Below are 13,046 nucleotides of genomic sequence, written 5' to 3' on the forward strand. Positions count from 1 at the left end.
GAGATCTGAATGAACTGGAATGAACAAAAAATCCATTCGATAAATGTCACATAAAATTAATGTATCAGTAGCATCATTACAACCAAGCAACTTTGAGGGATGGGCAACTAAACAAGGAGGATCATGGAAGTCATGGAAAAGAAGATGGTTTGTAATTAAAGATAGAAAAATGTGGTATTTTGCTGGAAAGAATGACACTGAAGCAAAGGGATGGATTGATTTAACACCAGGAACTGAAGTAAAAGATTTAACTCAACCAGGACAAAAGAAAAAATTTTCTTTTTCAATTAATTCTAGAGGAGTTAAAGGTGAACGTGAGTTCTTAATTTTTGTTGAATCAGAAACTGATTTAAAAGGATTTCTTAAAGCAATTAATCAAGTTCTTTCAGGTGATAAAAAAAATAACACTTCAAATCCTATTCCAACACAACCTACATATGCACCACCTCCTAATGTTACATCTGTTTCAGAACCTATGGCACCACCACCTATGACACAATCATATGTTGCACCAGTAAATGAACCAACAACAACTACTCAACAACCATATGTTCCACCAGTACCTCAACAACAATCTATTTCTTCACAAACAACAGGTAATTCTTCATCAAATTGGGCATTAAATATTCCAGGAAATATACCAAACAAAATTGGAACACAATCAATTGATACAGCAAAAGAAATGTTTAAATGGTTAATGTCAAATAATCCAGAAGGAGTTCTTGATTTTCTTGGTATTTGGAAAGATTCATTACCAACTAACACTGATATGGAAGCTGGAGAAGTTGCTAAATTAACGTTATGTGTTTCTGCTGACACAAATAAATTAAGTTGGAGAGTTGATGGACCTCAAGGAGCATTAATTCAAAAAATGGTAGATTTCTTTTGGAATGTAGGAGCACCAGAGGTTGAAATTGACAGATTAAATGATTTAGGAGCAGAAATCAATCCATTTTTCATTGGTTCATGGATTGATATGAGTCAACAAGGAGGAATGGATGGTGGATGGTTCTTCCCAGTTGATACAGAATTATCTATTGGTAAAAATGCAGGAGATAAAGGTAATGGAAATAGTGCATTGGATGTGTTAGTGCAATGGGCTGAACAACATGGAATGAATTCTATTATTTCTGTTGGAAGAGATATGGGAGCTACACCACCTAGACAAACAGACTTTAAATTTAAAGTAGTTGGACCAAATCAAGTTAAATTAACAGTAATTAAAGAAGCATGTTCAACATTTGGATTTCCACCTATTTCTAATACATTAGAAGAAGTTATTTGTAATTTAGGAAACTCAATCTCAGAAATCACATTGTCTATTATTACCTCTACTGATGGATTTGTTAAACTTGGTGTTATTATTCCACAACCAACTGCTGAAATTATTTCTAAACTTGTTGAAAGTGTTCCTGGTCATGAAATTTCTATACACCAATCGATGTTAAATTCATTTGGACAACCAATAGCTGTTGAATATTCATTTTTGAATAAAGGATTTGGATTTGAAGTATACAGAGAAGGAGTTGATGTTCATATCTATTACAATTTGGGAGCTATTACTACTAATTGAATTTAAAATCATTCATTCCATAATTTTTATTCCTTTTTTATCTTTATGTCTTATCATTCTTCTTTCATTGTTAGCTTTCTTCATAACACTAAAATATTCTAAATGTTCCTTTGATGGAATGTTTTGAATGTTCTTATGATTAGAACTGAACTTGAAATTTATTACCAAAAGAGACAATGTCATTTAGAATTACTAAATATGAAAATGGACAAAGATTAGCTATACATAATTCTCTCAGGAAACAAAGAAGACAAAAACTACTTCAAAAATTAAGAAATGAAAATGAATTAAAAGAGTTAGGATTTAGTGATGAGTGCGTTTGTAATTTTTCTTGATTATGTACATAAAACACAATTAATACAATCATTGATTAGGTTATAAGAAAAGGAATCAATATGGTTCTGAGTAATGACCTTACAGGTATTGATTTTATTTATCAAATTCTTTATGACAAAGAAGTAAAAATTGACCAAAGTCTTGTTAATTCTATGATTCAATGTTTTGTTCCTTTATTCCAACAAAACAGTAATAAACTAATAATGGTTTTAAAAATTCTTCATCAAACTTCTCTTGGGATTACTTATCAATCTGTAGAAATACTCAAACAAACTGGAATTGTATCATTTTTAATATCAATTATAATCAATCAATTATCATCAATTAATATCACCTTTTTTATTGAGTCATTACATATATTAGCATTACTATTTCAAGCTCAAATACAACTACGAAATGAATTGTTAACTGAAGAATTTATCAATAAGTTTTTATCTGTTGCTCAAGAACTTATTAATTGTGAAGATGCTCAAGTCTTTAAGGCTATTGGCAGTTTTTTAGCTTCATACACTCATCAATTACCATTTCAATGTGAGTCTATATCAATAAAAATATATGAAATTGCTCACGAATTGCTCCAACGATCCTTTGGAGATGTAATGGCAATCATGTTGATTGTAATGAAACATACATCAGAGTCATTCCAAAGAATCATAAAGACAGCATTAGATAATGGAATTATGCAACAATTAGTTAGTATAATTTTGTATGACTCAGACAAATGTAAAGAGAGAGTTCTAAAGATGGTACTGGTATGGTGCAAGAAATGTGATTCATTGTGGTTATCAATGAACTCTTTTGTATTGGCAATATTCAGTTATTTAAAAGAAGCTTCAAATGATATTCTTATTGAAATGATATATTTTCTTAAGGAATTATTCCTGTTTGAACAATACTTACCATCGTATTTAAAATTACTTAAAGAAAATATTGACGCACTTCAATTTCTCATTGCTTCTATTCGTTCAAAATATCTGAAAATTCAAGAACTTTCATTGGAATTTGTACATCAAATATGCTTGTTAAATGATTGTCAGTTGATGGAACTTGCAATCGACAATGGAATGGTAGAGAATGTAGTTGACAGTTTAACAAATGAATGGATTAAGAATGATGGAAGAATGGTAAGTATAGTATTAGAAAGTGTTTTGAATAGTTTCAAGGTTTGAGATAGTTGAAAAGAAGGAAGAGAAAGAAGATTAACGAAGTAGTGTAGTTTAGAGAGACATAAAGGGATAAGTGAGGGGATTGAAAATCGAAATGGATGGATGAACATAGGAATGGTTGATGGTAAGAGTCAAAAGACGAAAGAGATAGTTGAAAAGATTAAAGGGATGATAGAAGAAGAAAGACGAGGGGAAGAGATGGAGATGTGTGAGATTTAAAGCAAAGGAAGGAAGAAGATAAGAGAATTAGAGAATAACAAAAACTAAATGAAAGAAAAGAATGAGTTCTGCATAATACTAAATTGGCACAGAAAAAAAAAACAAACTAAAATAAATGCATTCAGCACAGACATATTCGTTAGTAAAAAAAAGAAATAATTTTTCATAACACATTTATTTTTAATGTTAAAAATAACACTAACAATGAATAAGTTAAAGTAATTTTAAATAATATTTGAGTTTTATAAAAAGAAGAATTATTTTATGATACTTTTATTCAACCATTATTATAGAATAATAATATGACTTTTGAAGTTTTAAAATGCGTTTTAAAAGAAGAAAAACAAATAAGATATGTGATTGGAAATTAAGTATGATTATATTGCATAACTGGAAATGATAAAAAGTTAAATAAAAGATGTTTAAAAAGATGTTTTAAAAAAACCAATTAATAAATATGAAATTAAAATACAGAGATAATAAATTGTTTATGGTAAATATCAAACAACAAGATTAATATATTTTCATTTTCCATTTTATTGTATTAATAAAATAATATTATAAGATTAAAGATGGCATATCTAAAACACCACATAAATATTAATACAAATTCAAGCATCGACTCTCCCAGTTATTATCTGTTTATGACAGTGTATTTGAATTAGAAATGTATTAGGTAAAACTGCAAAGGGTGGAGCAAGATATTATGATAGAATATTACATGGTGTAATATAAGGAAGTACTAAAGTGTGGGTAAGACTAAAAGAAAATTAAACATAATAATATAATGGGAATGAAATACTCTCTTCTCTCATTCATAAAATAAAGAAAAAAAGAAAAAGAAAATGTTTAAAATTAAGACAGAAAATAAACTAATGGTTAAAAAGAAGGAATAAGCAGAAGAAGGATGAGAAGAAATTAATAGGAAAAAATAAAACAAAGAAGTGATTTTCTCAATTTGCAAGAAAAACATAAATGATAAGTTAAAGAAAAAGATTCCTCTTTTTTAAACAGCTCAGTAATGTTATTAGTCTTTGCTGAACAAGAAAGAATATATGAAAATCTATTACCAGTTAATTACCTAATTTTTATTGTATTTACCTTGTTTTTTATTTGTTTTTATTTGTATTATCCTCTTTCTAATCCTTTTTTCCTTGGTATTTCTTTTACCATTATTATTGTTATTCCATTTATTGCTATTGACATTCATTCTTTTATATCACTTTGAATTTCTATGTCTTGTTTGGTTTTCTTTTCAATACACAAAGATTTTACACAATATCCATGGCATTAAAATATGTTGTATTTCCTGCATTGGAAAAAAAAGGTCAAATATTAGATATATCCTCAATTGGATTTTCTTCATACTGAGAAGTGATTATTTCAGTTTCTTCAATATGCTCTATTGGTGTAATAGAGTTCATTTCTAGCATGCTCGCATTAGATTTCCTGCATTGGAAAAAAACCTAAAAATAAAAAAAATATGAAAAATGAATAAATATGAAAAAAGGAAAAAAAAACTAATCAAAAGGAAAAAATTTAATAAATAATATTAGATCAAATGATCTCAAAAAAGAAAATTAATTGATAATGTTGGTTTTCTTAACAATAGTCATTAGTCTTGTTAACGCTCAATTTACTTGTACAGATGCTATTAACTTTAATTTGCCAACTTATTTTGGAAAAGCAAGTTTTGGATCAAATACATCAGTTTCACAAATTATTGATGCAAATGGACAAACCCAAACAGCTTATGGTATTTATTATAAAGCAACTGCTCCTGATGACTTTGACAATACAGTTATTAATATAAATACCTGTGATGCTTCTACTGTAATTCCATCTGAAATACTTATTTTTGAGGGGTGTTCTTCAGATGGTGTTGCAAGTAATTTTAAGACAATTTCTGGAATAGATAATGGTTGTAGTCTTGCTTCAGATTTTCCAGTTATTGATTTTGAAATTAAAAAAGGAGTTACTTATTATATCCTTGTAAAATTAGTTAATCCAGATGACCAAGGAGTAGTTTCTTTCAGTATCACTTCTTGTTTGTTTTCTTTTTTTAAACAAATCCCAAATTCATCATTACGATTTCAATAAATAGTAAAACAGAAAAATTAAACTAATTCAAAAATAGCTCATGAAGACAATCCTAATGTTGAGTGCAATGTTGCAAAAGAAGTTCCTCAAGTAAGATTTGTTGATAGAGGGTTGTTATTAAAGAGTAAAGTCCCTGCTAGTAAACCACTTTGTTATAAACAAGCATACCCTACATTATGGTATAAAATTAAAGGAGATGGTAGATATTTAGTTGTTAATACCTGTAATTATTACACCAATTTTGATACACATCTTGTTGTTGTTAAAGAGTTAAATAATTTAGTTTGTACTAATGCTAAATGTATGAAAGAAGCAGATGATGGTTGTGGAAAATCATCAAAGTCATCTATACTTGCTTTTAAAACAGAAGTTAATGAAGTGTATTATATTGGGGTTAGAGGTAATCTTGGTGAAGAAGGACAGTTTGAAATTTCTATTGACTATTTATCTGAGTCAATTCCAGCTACTTGTACCAGATCACTCCCAATTAAATTACTTCCATTTACAAGAACTATTGATATTCCAGATGCATGGCCAACACAAGCAGGTGCATGTTTAGATGAACAAGAACATAAATCAGTGTATCTAACACTTGAAGGAACAGGAAGTGAGGTAGTTATTTCTACATGTAAGTCACTTGATTCTAGTTTAAAACCAATTGGAGTTTCTGTAGAATTAATTAATAATTGTGAAGATGAGAATTGTGCATTTGATGGAAGTGAATATGGAGAATGTGGTGAAAATAATTATATTGTAAAGAAAACAGAAAAAGGACAAAACTATTATATTAAAGCATACTGCAATACTGGTAATTGTGAAATAACTCTTTCTGTTTACGAAAAAGCTAGTTCTCATGACACATGTGAAAGTGCACGTGAATTAATTAGACCAACACAATACAGTGAGATTGCTGATGTTAAAAGACTTCAAACTTCTATTCATGGATGTCATTCTGTTGCAAAGACTGATGCAGGGTTATGGTATTTGTTAAAACGTAGTTCAGACATTGTTAATGAAAAGTATACAATCCTTGGTATGAGTGCTACACGATCAAAGATTGCTTGGATTGAATTTCCATATGAATGTGGACTTATACAATGCGAACAATTAATTCAAGGAGAAGCACATTTGTCATTTGCTAAAGAATCACAATACATATTTGTTTATTCCAATAATGATTATGGACAAAAAGGTCTCATTGTTCAATTTATTTCAGAAGAAGAAAATTATTATCATAATTGTCCTGATGCTATGTTTATTACCCTTCCATTTACTGCAATTCATTCATTTGATAATTCTGCTGCACAATTATTATGTTCATCTAAATCAGCCGCATCTAGTTTTTACCGATTTGTTTTACCAGAAGATCAAAAAGTTGATGTGTCTACATGTTTCCCTAAGACAATTATCGATACAGGTGTTGAGATAACAACAGGATGTTTTGGTGATAGCGATTTGAGTGCTTCATGTATTGATTATAATTCAGAAGGAAAAGGCTGTGTTAACGGAGCTGCAGCAATGTCAGTCTCATTGAAAGGGGAACAACAATATTATCTTAATATTTATTCTGAGTCTAAATCAACCTTGAATTTAAAGCAATACAGATTTGTTATTTTCACTGAAGAAGTACCAAAAAACTCTGTTTGTAATAAAGCAATTGAGTTACCATATGAAGATGGATATTCTGAATATTTAGTATTAAATAGATATTCAAAAGAAACTAATTTTGGTAGTGAATATGGAATTACAAAAGGTAGTTGGTTCCATATTAATGTTATGAAAAAAACTAGTGTAACTGTTAGAACATGTTCTCCTAGTACTACGTCTGACTCTTTGATTGTTACTGCAAATGAATGTTATGTTACTCAACAAAACAGTAAAGAAACGTCTAATCCAACAGAATTAGAAGATATTGCTGTAAGTGGAATTACTAATTGTGACATTCATGGTACTTATCTTACTTTCAATTTAGAAGCAAATCAAAGTAAATTCATCTTTGTTGGACCTCAAAACTTCAATGACGAAGCATTTATTGGAGTTGAATTTTATATGAACTCTCCAGACGATGATGATGACGACAATGATGGTAGTTCTAGTTCTCAAAAACCAACAGAAAGTAGTGGTTCCAATAACAACAATAAAGATGATGATGATTACAATAACAGTACAACACCGATTGGATGGATTATTTTTGGAGTTCTTTTCTATGTTCTTTTTGTTATTGTGCTGATTATTACTATTATTGCCATTAAAATGAAACGTAAAAATTCTGGATATGCTACTTTAGTTTAAGTGAAAGTAACTAATTGAAAAAGAGGTTTAAATTAAAAAAAATTGTTTTAAATTATTTTTGGTTTTAATATCATAACTAAAATTGAAAGTTAACAACACACACCGCCATTTTGTTGTTCTTCAATTTGATGTGAATCATTTTTTTGAAGTACTATTGGTTCGTCAATCTTTTCTATTTCTTTTGGAAGGGTTTCTACTAACATCCTTTGCAGACGTAATTCTCTAATAACAAATTCAATGATATTATCAATGTTTATATTTCTATATGGTAAATTTAATAAGTAAATAAAAAAAAATTGATTGGAACAAACTCTTTTGCACTACATTCAAAATAATTGATGTTATGACTTTTAGCAAAGTCTTTTGCATCTTCTGGTGATACTTGTCTTTCAGCAATCATATCATTTTTATTGCCAACTAATACTAATAATGTCTTTTTATCTTCGTTTTGAATCTCATAAAATACTTCCATCCAATCCTCAATATGTGTAAAAGATTCACTATTTGTTACATCAAACATAAATAAAATACAATGACGATTTCTAAAATAAGTTGCAGTTGTGGAACGAAACATTTCTTGTCCTGCTGTGTCCCATAATTGGACGTTATATTGTTTTCCATCTAAAATCAATTTTTTACAAATTACATCACAACCAATTGAAGAAGCAGTATTTGGGTTAAATTCACCACTAGAAAATCTCTTGAAAAAACAAGTTTTCCCAACAAACGCATCTCCAGAAAGAGCAATACTTATCATTAAATTTGACATATCACACTTAAATATTTTAAGTTCTATCTAATAAAGATAAAGAATCTTTAAGAAGTGTATTTCTTATATAAATAATTAAAAAAAATAAAAAATAAAAACTAAATTATACTTAAAAAGATTATTCATCTTATTACAACAGAATAAGTAAGACTTCTTAATGGCTCTTTTCCTTTTTCCCATGGTCTTGAATAACCTAATTTAATAGTTGTTGTTCCAACTTTTAATGGTTTTAATTGAATTTCTCGAATACTTGGGAAACCTACCATTCCAGAAGGATGAGGTTCTGCTTTAATTGTGTCTTGGCTTAAAGAAAAGGTGTCAGTTGGGTATTCAATATTCCAAGCATATCCTGTTGATGGATTTGTTCTAAGTTGAATTTTGATTAAGTCATTAAAAGAAATATGAAGAGTAGCATGGTCTTCTTTTTCAGTTAAAATATGGATTGCAGCATAAGTCGAAGTGCAAAGTAATGCAAAAAAGATAAATTGTTTCATCTTTGAGTTTAGAATTTTATTGAATTAAAAGTTATTTTATAAAAAAGAATAACAAAAAGAAAATAAACTTAAAATATAAGAAAGAAAAAATAAATGATGGTTTGTCTTGAACTTCCCTTTTTATTGAATGTTATTCATTATTTTGAAAGTAAAAATGATTTAGAAAATTTTATGATTATTAATAAAAAATGTTTGTCAACATTATTTGCACTAAGAGTAAATCCATTATTTAGAAATGACAATGACCTTTGTTGGCTTATAAATCATTTTCAAATAGAAACAATTGACTTCGGTGATATACCAATATCATCTATAGAACTTTTAATGAAAACTAAAAGAATAAGAAATCCTAATTTTTATCCAATTATTAAAAATGGATTGTTAAATGAATTAAATGCATCTGAAATATTCAAAAAAGTAACTCATTTAAAATTGTATAAAAGAACTGAAGAAGACCAGATAAATGAAATGAAAAATGTGAATAACTTAATATTAAAATATTATAAGAGTTTCATTCATTTAAATTATTTGGAAGGGGATTTAGAATTAGTATTATATTTTCTTTCAAGATATACCAATTATGGAAGGGAAAAGTTTATAAAAATACCATCAACATTATTAATTTATTCTTTAAATGGAAATGCAATTGAGTTAAAGAAGAGTAATATTGAATTGATTCAAAAAATAGAATCACTTATTCCTGATAATCAAATAATAAATTTTTATATTATTTTTGATAATAATGCAAAAAAAGAATTATTTAAAAGTCAAGTTACTCGTTCATGGTATAGAAGAATAAGTTATGAATTAAATGAACAATGGAATAAAAATGTAATTTGTGATGGTGGTTGTTGTATTCTTTTTAAACGATTGGTTGATAATTCAATGAATGAATTATTAAATAAAATGTATCCAAAAGAATTGATTTTTGAAGAAATAACTACTACAACAAAATGGGATATTCCATCATATATTACTACTATTCATATTAATTATTCTAGTAAAACTACTCATTGGAAATTTAAACCAACTTTAAGATTTATTAAAGAATTATTTATGAATCAAATTGATTTTATTATTATTTCATCTTCTCTAGAAAATCTTCAACAAATGTTCTTATGTTCATGTCAAGAATCAACATTTCAAAATTGTGAAATGAAGTCATTGAAAAGAATTAGAATTATAAATTCTTTTCACCTTAATTTTTATAAATGTAGTTATGGTAGTTTAGAAGAATTAACAATCATTAATAGTGGTGGTGTTCATTTCACTAATCTTATAAAGTCATTGAAAAAAATAGAGTTAGTAAATAGTAGAAGATTAACTATTCCTTTTGAACATGAACAAGATAATATCTTCACTTTTTATATCGAGTCATGTTCAGAAGTTCATCTTTCTCCAAATATACTTAAATTATTAAATCTTAAATCAAACCATCATGAGTTTTCTAATACTTTTTATTTCCCACCAATCAAAGAGTATCAAAACAAACATTTATTTACATTCAATAAATTTATTTCATTTTCAAATGATATTGAAGTAATTGAAGATTCTATTAGAAGAATCAAAGATAAAAATAGTATGGAAGAATATGATTTAATTGTTTCAAGAGACTTTGGAACATTTGCTAATTACTATAAAAAACAGATGTTTAGTACTATCCAAGGAGAGGTATATCATTTAAAAGGAATCCGTTATATTGAAATTACTGTTGTTGGTAATAGTTGGATTTCTATTGGATGTATTGATGAAGAAAATTATGAATGTACAATATCTTCTCAATTAGGTTGGTTAAAGAATAGTATTGGTTTTCATTCAGATGATGGAAAGGTTTATTTAGAATCAACTTATAAAACAATTGCACAAGGATTGGCTTATGGAAATAAAGTAGGACAGACAAATATAATTGGTATAGGATATGACTGCTTTAATGAAGAAATCTTTTATACAATTAATGGGTGTTTCTGGAAAAAATTTAAAATTCCTTGGAGAAATGTAGCAGTTGCAATTTCATTTGGAAAGTTTCATCCCATTCAAATTAATTCAGGAAGAAAGCCTTTTCTATTTGATAATAGACAAATATTTTCTGAATTACTATATAATAGCTAAATCAATAAAAATAATTCTAAAAAGGGATAAACAATTATAATAATTGTAACCCATTGTTCTCTACTTCTCCTTTATTAATACATTATTTTGTTGATAATGAAAAATAAGGATTTAAAGAATAAGAAAAATAATTTTATTAAAGAAATAATTAAATATTGGATATTTTTAATTTTTGTATATAATATCATTCTAATACTTGATTCTTTATAAATAAAAACAAAAAAAAAACGATATTTATTTGGTGAATTATTATTGAAAATTCAAAAAATAGATATATAATTAAAATGAGAGTTATGAATAATATTATAAAAAATTTAACTCACTTATTTTGTTTTACCAAGAAATAAATAACATTATTAGGTATTACAATACTTAATACTCATCTTTTGTATATTGAAACTTTTATTTTTTAAATAGGAATATTATTTATTTTTATAGACTTTATAACTTGTATTAATTTTCATCACATATTTATTTTAATTATTACATTCATAATATTCAGTAACATTAATCAATAAAATATTATTTCACCATATCAAATAATTTTTACTTTTTTATGACTTAGTGTTTGTTTGATACACTCTTTTAATAATCTTTATTCTCTTTTTGTAGTGTTTCTTTCTTTTATTCAGAATCTTTATTATTCATTCTGATTCATTTTTTGCAATTATTTTAAATCATTCAGAAGTAATATTGTCATTACTTTTTTTTAATTAACTTGTAGCCAATTAAGCATTACTGAATATATAATAACAAAGTGTAAAAAAAAATTTAAAATTAACCCCAGTGTCAAAGAAAAAGTACTCTTAATATTATTTACGTATTGTTGGGGTTTGAAGTTTATGCTCATTTTCATTGTAAAATTAAAACAACAAAATAGCTTTAGTTTTTAATACAAAATAATTTTGTATTAATTAAATTATTGGGATAAATCCTACTTTGAAATATACACCTTTATTATTTTTTTCTATTCTTTCAAGTAAGTTAGTTTAGTAACTTTGAAAATAACATTTTTATGATGTTTATAGACAATTAATAACTTGAAAAGTTATGATAATAAATAATTAGTACTATACTAATTATTGGTTATATTTTTGGTATTTACAGAGTTTTTGTGTTGAATGAAATAGATTTAATACATAATAATGCATAAAACAAATCAATGAACTATATTAAAACAAACCAATATAACACGTTCTAAGTGTTATTAAGAGAATAGAATGAAATAAATGTATTAAAGAAAGAGTACAAACAAAAGAAAGAACAAAGATAATGGAAGAATGAATAAAATATAATAAGAATTATGAGCAACAAAAAGAAAAAGAGAAGGAACTAGAAAAAAGGAAATAAAATTAATGGATAGAAGAGATGTTGAACGAGGGTATGATTCAAAGAAACAACGAAATGTTCAAGAACGTAAATACTCAGAAATTGTAGCATTAAAACGGTATAATAATTGGGTTAAAGCGTGTTTAATCAGAAAATATATTCCAGAACATTCAAGAGTATTAGATTTTTGTGGAGGGAAAGGAGGTGATTATATTAAATTTAATCAAAATAGTGTTAGGAGTGTATTAACATGTGACATTTCAGGAGAGTCATTAAAAGATGCAGAAAAAAGATATAAAGAAAGAGAGCCAGCATTTAGATTTAATTTGAAAACAATTAAAGAAGATTGTTTTAGTTCAGAATTGTTAAATAAAATACCAAGCAATAGTTCATTTGAAGCTGTTTCATGTCAATTTGCTATTCATTATAGTTTTGAAACAAAAGAAAGAGCTTATCAAGCAATTTTTAATTTAACAAAATATTTAAGAAAAGGAGGATTATTTGTTGGAACAACAGTCAATGCATATAGAGTAGTAAAGAAATTACGTACTGTTCCAGGAAATAAATTTGGTAATGAGTTATTTACTATTCGTTTTGATGAACAATTTGATAAAGAGAATATACCTACATATGGAGCAAAAATATTATTTTGAATTAAA

At 26.8% G+C, this 13,046-nt stretch overlaps 7 protein-coding genes across 7 annotated transcripts, besides 3 other annotated features; 5 read left to right on the forward strand and 2 right to left on the reverse strand.

Annotated features, from left to right (window-relative positions):
• Positions 1-43: 43 nt before the first annotated feature.
• On the forward strand, positions 44-1,573 carry EHI_040420 (uncharacterized protein; the record flags this gene model as incomplete). The annotated part of the gene is made up of 1 exon (XM_644267.1): positions 44-1,573. The coding sequence occupies one exon, from the start codon at positions 44-46 to the stop codon at positions 1,571-1,573; it is 1,530 nt and encodes a 509-aa protein (XP_649359.1).
• Positions 1,574-1,749: 176 nt separating this feature from the next.
• Positions 1,750-3,294, forward strand: EHI_040430 (uncharacterized protein; the record flags this gene model as incomplete). Its single annotated transcript, XM_644268.1, has 3 exons — positions 1,750-1,890; positions 1,948-3,072; positions 3,121-3,294. 3 exons carry the CDS (start codon positions 1,750-1,752, stop codon positions 3,292-3,294), a joined length of 1,440 nt encoding a protein of 479 aa, XP_649360.1.
• A 568-nt stretch (positions 3,295-3,862) lies between these two features.
• Positions 3,863-4,386: a repeat region.
• A 1-nt stretch (position 4,387) lies between these two features.
• Positions 4,388-4,616: a repeat region.
• Positions 4,613-4,741: a repeat region.
• Positions 4,742-4,884: 143 nt separating this feature from the next.
• On the forward strand, positions 4,885-7,686 carry EHI_040440 (uncharacterized protein; the record flags this gene model as incomplete). The annotated part of the gene is made up of 2 exons (XM_644269.1): positions 4,885-5,341; positions 5,432-7,686. The coding sequence occupies 2 exons, from the start codon at positions 4,885-4,887 to the stop codon at positions 7,684-7,686; spliced, it is 2,712 nt and encodes a 903-aa protein (XP_649361.1).
• A 34-nt stretch (positions 7,687-7,720) lies between these two features.
• EHI_040450 (Rab family GTPase) lies at positions 7,721-8,455 on the reverse strand (the record flags this gene model as incomplete). Its single annotated transcript, XM_644270.2, has 2 exons — positions 7,721-7,947; positions 7,998-8,455. The coding sequence occupies 2 exons, from the start codon at positions 8,453-8,455 to the stop codon at positions 7,776-7,778; spliced, it is 630 nt and encodes a 209-aa protein (XP_649362.1). The 3' UTR covers positions 7,721-7,775.
• A 122-nt stretch (positions 8,456-8,577) lies between these two features.
• On the reverse strand, positions 8,578-8,949 carry EHI_040460 (cysteine protease inhibitor 2 (EhICP2); the record flags this gene model as incomplete). The annotated part of the gene is made up of 1 exon (XM_644271.1): positions 8,578-8,949. The coding sequence occupies one exon, from the start codon at positions 8,947-8,949 to the stop codon at positions 8,578-8,580; it is 372 nt and encodes a 123-aa protein (XP_649363.1).
• Positions 8,950-9,120: 171 nt separating this feature from the next.
• EHI_040470 (uncharacterized protein) lies at positions 9,121-11,058 on the forward strand (the record flags this gene model as incomplete). The annotated part of the gene is made up of 1 exon (XM_644272.1): positions 9,121-11,058. One exon carries the CDS (start codon positions 9,121-9,123, stop codon positions 11,056-11,058), a length of 1,938 nt encoding a protein of 645 aa, XP_649364.1.
• A 1,355-nt stretch (positions 11,059-12,413) lies between these two features.
• On the forward strand, positions 12,414-13,040 carry EHI_040480 (mRNA cap guanine-N7 methyltransferase, putative; the record flags this gene model as incomplete). The annotated part of the gene is made up of 1 exon (XM_001913701.1): positions 12,414-13,040. One exon carries the CDS (start codon positions 12,414-12,416, stop codon positions 13,038-13,040), a length of 627 nt encoding a protein of 208 aa, XP_001913736.1.
• Between the last annotated feature and the right edge of the window lie 6 nt (positions 13,041-13,046).

The sequence above is a fragment of the Entamoeba histolytica genome, genomic scaffold (genome assembly GCF_000208925.1).
Source record: "Entamoeba histolytica HM-1:IMSS scf_1104750516891 genomic scaffold, whole genome shotgun sequence".
NCBI classification, from domain to species: Eukaryota; Evosea; order Mastigamoebida; family Endamoebidae; genus Entamoeba; species Entamoeba histolytica.